Genomic DNA, 5,301 nt, shown 5'->3' with positions numbered 1-5,301 from the left:
TGGTATCTTTTCTTGGGTCAATATAGAAAAAGATGTAAAGTTACATCTTTTGGGACCTCGGGGGTCTCTTCTTAAGGTGACACTTATTTTTGATAGCACAAGTTGCCAAAAGGGGAACAGGTTATTCCTCCTTTTATGAGCTGACTCAAACTGATAAAACATTAACGGTTTAACAACCTATTGTGAAAATTTTAAGCAGTGACTTGCCAAAGGTGTTAACCGAATGGCTCTAACACAGATCCTAATGGAAACCATGACTTGTCATTAATTAAAGATACACTTGAGTCACCTGAATTCAAGCAGGTAAATCAACAATAACATACTGGTAGCAAATGCACTAAATGGGAGTCAGCTAGGAAGGAGTCGGTTTCAGACTGTGTGACCATGAGAATCTGCCCCTTTACCCTGAGACTTGGGCAAAAACCCAGGGTCCAACCCTGATTTCCCAGGTATGTTGACAGGCACAGGAGGTTCCAGGGCCACAGAGCAACCAGAAACATGGCCATATTTTACTTATCTGTGTATGTATCCTGTTTTGAAGCTAAATGGCTGTTACTCAAAATCTAATGCACACATAAGAAATCAGTGTCAACTTATCTGCAGTTATATTATGATAAAGGAAGCTCAATGTGTCAAATTTACACAAAAATTAGGCTGGTTTTAGCAGCAGATGTCATTAATTCTATCTTTAAAGGGCCATTGGTGGCCCCAGACCCCTCTTGACACCAGCACCACATTGGTCTACATTAACTCCCTGCCCAATTAAACAAGGGGGGTGCTCTTACATTTAAAAGGACAGTTAAACCATGCTGATATTGTATTCCTTGTATTTTCTGGTATGAATGCAGCCACTGTGTTTACGATATGCATAGTAAAATGTTTGTTGGAGAAATGTTCTCAGGTCTGTGAAGGCTCATGTGATTTGAATCCATCCAGTCTTGGATGGTACTCAGTTAAAGGAATTAAGTTGAACTTTTGTGTTTGACACCAGTCTGTGGGTAAAACAACAGTTTTATGTGTGTAAGCAAATATGTAGGTAAGCGGAGGAACATATTTTGCTTTCTTTTGGAAGCAGGAACGATAGGTAGAAGGGTTGAAGTTGATAGACTTAGCTCTTTTTTTCAACCTAAATTACCATGTTACTATGAGGTTTCACTGTTTTAGTACCCGGTGTCAACTAATTTGTTCGTAAACGTATTAATGTGATTTTATTTTGGGTGGAAGGATAGAAGTAATACCTGTATGTTAAGCTACAATATTGCTGCCAAATGGGCAGTGCTCATACACTCTGCACATATCTCTTAAAATGATGTTAATAAAAACAGGCAAATATAATTATTAGCAACTGTCATGTCACCAACTGGCTAATCAACAGTACCACACACCACTGAGATTTAACCAGGTGAGTCTATAGAGTTGTGGCCAGTAGATGTATGCTTATATATTATATGTTTTGGTCTCCACCTTTACTAAAGAATGTTTTTCTATAACTTATAGATCTTGACCATCAAACTCATGGAAGAACAGTTAGGTTAAGAAACAAGCAAGCTCTTCTGTTAAGGAAAAAACAAGAATTGAGAACGCAAAGATGGGGAATCGCCTACCCACTGCTTCTGCTATGGTACGCTTCTGTCACAAATTGAATAGAGTCAAGACTTTGGACGATGACTTGATGGAGACGTCACTGAAAAGATGCCTCTCTACCGTTGACCTTACACTTCTAGGTGTTGGTGGAATGGTTGGCTCTGGTCTATATGTGCTGACAGGCACAGTTGCCAAGGAGATAGCGGGTCCAGCTGTGGTCTTATCATTTCTTATTGCCGGCATTGCCTCATTGCTTGCTGCTCTTTGCTATGCTGAATTTGGTGCAAGAGTGCCAAAGACTGGATCTGCCTACATGTTCACTTATGTTTCAGTCGGTGAAATCTGGGCGTTTCTGATTGGCTGGAATGTCATCCTGGAATATATGATTGGTGGAGCCGCAGTGGCCAGGGCCTGGAGTGGCTACCTGGACTCCATATTTGACCATAAAATAAAAAACTATACTGAAAGACATATTGGTACTTGGGACGTGCCATTTTTAGCTCACTATCCAGATTTCTTGGCTGCAGGAATCTTGCTGGTTGCCACAGCATTTATCTCTTTTGGGGTTAGGGTATCCTCATGGCTTAACCATATATTTGCTGCCATTAGTATGGGGATTATCATCTTCATTTTAATATTTGGGTTCATTCTTGCAGACCCCAAGAACTGGGGAGCTGAGCATGGTGGATTTGCTCCATTTGGGTTTTCTGGCATCATGTCTGGCACAGCCACATGCTTTTATGCCTTTGTTGGCTTTGATGTAATAGCAGCATCAAGCGAAGAAGCTAAGAACCCTCAAAAAGCTATTCCCATTGCAACAGCTGTCTCCCTAGGCTTAGCAACAGGAGCCTACATATTGGTATCGACAGTGTTAACATTAATGGTACCTTGGAAAACCCTAATACCAGACTCTGCTCTTTCGGATGCATTTTACAGGAGAGGTTACTCATGGGCAGGATTTATTGTAGCTGTTGGTTCCATCTGCGGTAAGTTTAAACATACAGTCTCTAACTTAAATTTCCTTATACTTTAATGTGTTGCTGATGTTAGGGCTTAATGTTGTATTTGTGCAAAATTTTACTGTCTGGAATATTTCCCTATTCATACCTTCACAGGTATTTTTATTAATACTAGCCTATTTAGTGACACTTTCCTTTTCAGTGATGTGGCATGTTTGCGTGCTCTGTTCGGTTAATGACTTATGTCACTGTCTGCTCTACTTCCAAAACCATCCAGCATGATTTTCTGTTTTAACATTTCTGGGGTTTTTTGGGGGGGGCTAAGAACCAGAACCTATGCACAAATAAATGGATGAGATTATGATGCCATATTGTTTGTACCTTGTGTACTGTCTAATACAAGTAGTAGTTTAATCAATTCTGGGTTTATGTCCATAATTTAATAGGCACTAATTGTTCTTATGCTTCTGCCTTACAGCTATGAATACTGTTCTCTTGAGTAATCTCTTCTCCCTTCCAAGGATTGTATATGCAATGGCTGAAGATGGGCTATTCTTTCAGTTTTTCTCCAAAGTCAACCCAACCACTAAAGTACCCGTCATAGGCATTGTAGTATTTGGTATTTTAATGGCTTTTTTGGCACTTATCTTTGACTTGGAAGCTCTTGTCCAGTTTCTATCTATAGGCACACTGTTGGCCTACACCTTTGTTGCAGCAAGCATTATAGTGCTAAGATTTCAACAAGACAAGACAGAAGAGCCACAACAAGTGGATCCTGAGCCTAATGCTCACTCACAGGACACCAGAGTAAGCGGTGAAAGGATAACTGGAGAGGAAATGAAGGAGTACGAGTCCTTTTCAGATAAACTTCAACTAGTGGACACTCAGAAGAGGGAACGGAGAGAAACTGGACAGCTAAAAGCCACATTTGAGCCATACTTGAAGTTCTTGAGCGATTGCTATCCTGGAGAGGTGGTCACCATATCGGTAGTCACCATGATGTTTTCAGCCATATGCTTGTGCTCCATTGTGGTGTTTGGTAGCTCTCACTTGCGCCTCCCCACATGGAGTTTTTATTTACTGGTTGTCATATTTTCGATTGGATTTTTGATAAGTCTGTTTTTCATTTGGGTCCATGAGCAACAAAGTAAAACTACAACATTTCAGGTAAATTTAAATACATGTTATTTATAGCTTTACCTTTATCTGTAACAGGTATTCTGTTGGTTCAGCAGATTGTTAACTTAAAAACAAAGAGACTGAAGTTATTTTTGCAATGTGTTAAATTCTAAAATTACACCATCCTCTACCTATTGCTGTACATTTTTTCAATAATCCTTTTTTTTTTTTTATTTTATAAATTTTAAAAAACGAGAGAACATTCGTGATCAGGAAGCTATGTACTGCAGTAATGTGATCAGCAGCAGTGAAGGTCAACAATGTCTGCACAGAGACTCTGTTTTCCCCAATATGTACAATTATACTCATTATTTTCTTTTTTGTGTTTCAATGACAGGTCCCATGTGTTCCACTAATTCCTGCTCTGAGTATACTTTTAAATATATATCTCATGCTTAAACTGAATTACATGACGTGGGTACGGTTCACAGTGTGGCTCGTTCTTGGTATGTCCTTTCTTCTCATTACTTATCTTTGATAAGATTATAAATTGTTCAACATGGTATTTAGAAGTAACTTATGATTAATGATTTATGTTTAATGACATTAAGGCTAGACCTATAAAACAAAAATTTTTGAAATTGCTTCCATAGTGTCCACAAAATCCTTTCAAAGTATTAACTGTATTTTCCATACCAATCCCCTTGGCAGTGCTTTCCACATCTTGACTGTCCGGTCTAAAAAAAAAAAAACCCTTAATTTTCCTTTGCTTACCAAGAAATGTTTTATTCTGAGCTTAAATGATGTCCTGTGTTTATAAAGTTGTATGACGGTATAATCATAACTTTCTTACACATGACTTTAAAATGTCATAATATGATCGAAATAATTAAAATAGGAATAAGTAAGTTGATGTTGGCCTTCTGCATGTGGTCCTAGGTGGGCAACTCTAATACTTAAGGTTAACACAACACTATAAGCAATAATTGATCCTACCAGTTACATTTTGTATTGCCACCCATATGGCCTATCTGAAAACATATTACCTGTGAAATCAACTATTTGCAGCTGCATTTTTAATGTAGAATAAGTATTTGATATTAGTATCCACATTTTTAGGTAACTTTTTTTTTCTTCTTTCTGTAGGTCTAGCAGTATATTTTGGTTACGGAATCTGGCACAGTAAGGAGAATTTGCATGAACCAAAGAACCATGGCGTCACAGCACGTTACGTAGTCTTTCCAAGCAGTAGTCTAGAAGAAACAGTCCAGCAGATCCAGCCAAGCACTCAGGACTCAATGGGAAGAGCTGAGATTATGGACGAGGAATCCTTAAAGAGATGATGCTTTAAAAGCCTCTGAATGTATATAAGACTACTGTGTCAAATTTTTATCTGGATCACTACGCAATTTGCTATCTGCACTGGAAATTAGAAAAACACGGCCTCATTCATTTTTCTTTTGTTTTCCATATGGTTAGGTTGTGGAAAAACAACCAACCAAATCCCTTAGTAACTCTGCAAATGTGTTATATCAGGAAAGACTGATTGCACAGGTTAACCAAGGCAAGTTACCAAGTGTATGAAAATGAAAGGATTCTGCACCACATGACTCCTTTTCATTTGCAGCATTGAGCAAAC

General features: G+C 38.5%; 1 protein-coding gene across 1 annotated transcript; it reads left to right on the top strand.

The window, feature by feature from the left end:
* The first annotated feature begins 1,588 nt into the window (after positions 1-1,588).
* SLC7A4 (solute carrier family 7 member 4) lies at positions 1,589-5,005 on the top strand. Its single transcript, XM_089489548.1, has 4 exons — positions 1,589-2,570; positions 3,022-3,710; positions 4,060-4,168; positions 4,809-5,005. Exons 1-4 carry the CDS (start codon positions 1,589-1,591, stop codon positions 5,003-5,005), a joined length of 1,977 nt encoding a protein of 658 aa, XP_089345674.1.
* Positions 5,006-5,301: the final 296 nt, after the last annotated feature.

The sequence above is a fragment of the Sceloporus occidentalis genome, unplaced genomic scaffold (assembly GCF_023333645.1).
Source record: "Sceloporus occidentalis isolate IW3139 unplaced genomic scaffold, rSceOcc1.0.p SCAF_40, whole genome shotgun sequence".
NCBI lineage: Eukaryota > Metazoa > Chordata > Lepidosauria > Squamata > Phrynosomatidae > Sceloporus > Sceloporus occidentalis.
The sequence above is the reverse complement of the archived record's forward strand: the minus strand, read 5'-3'. Positions and strand labels throughout refer to the sequence as shown.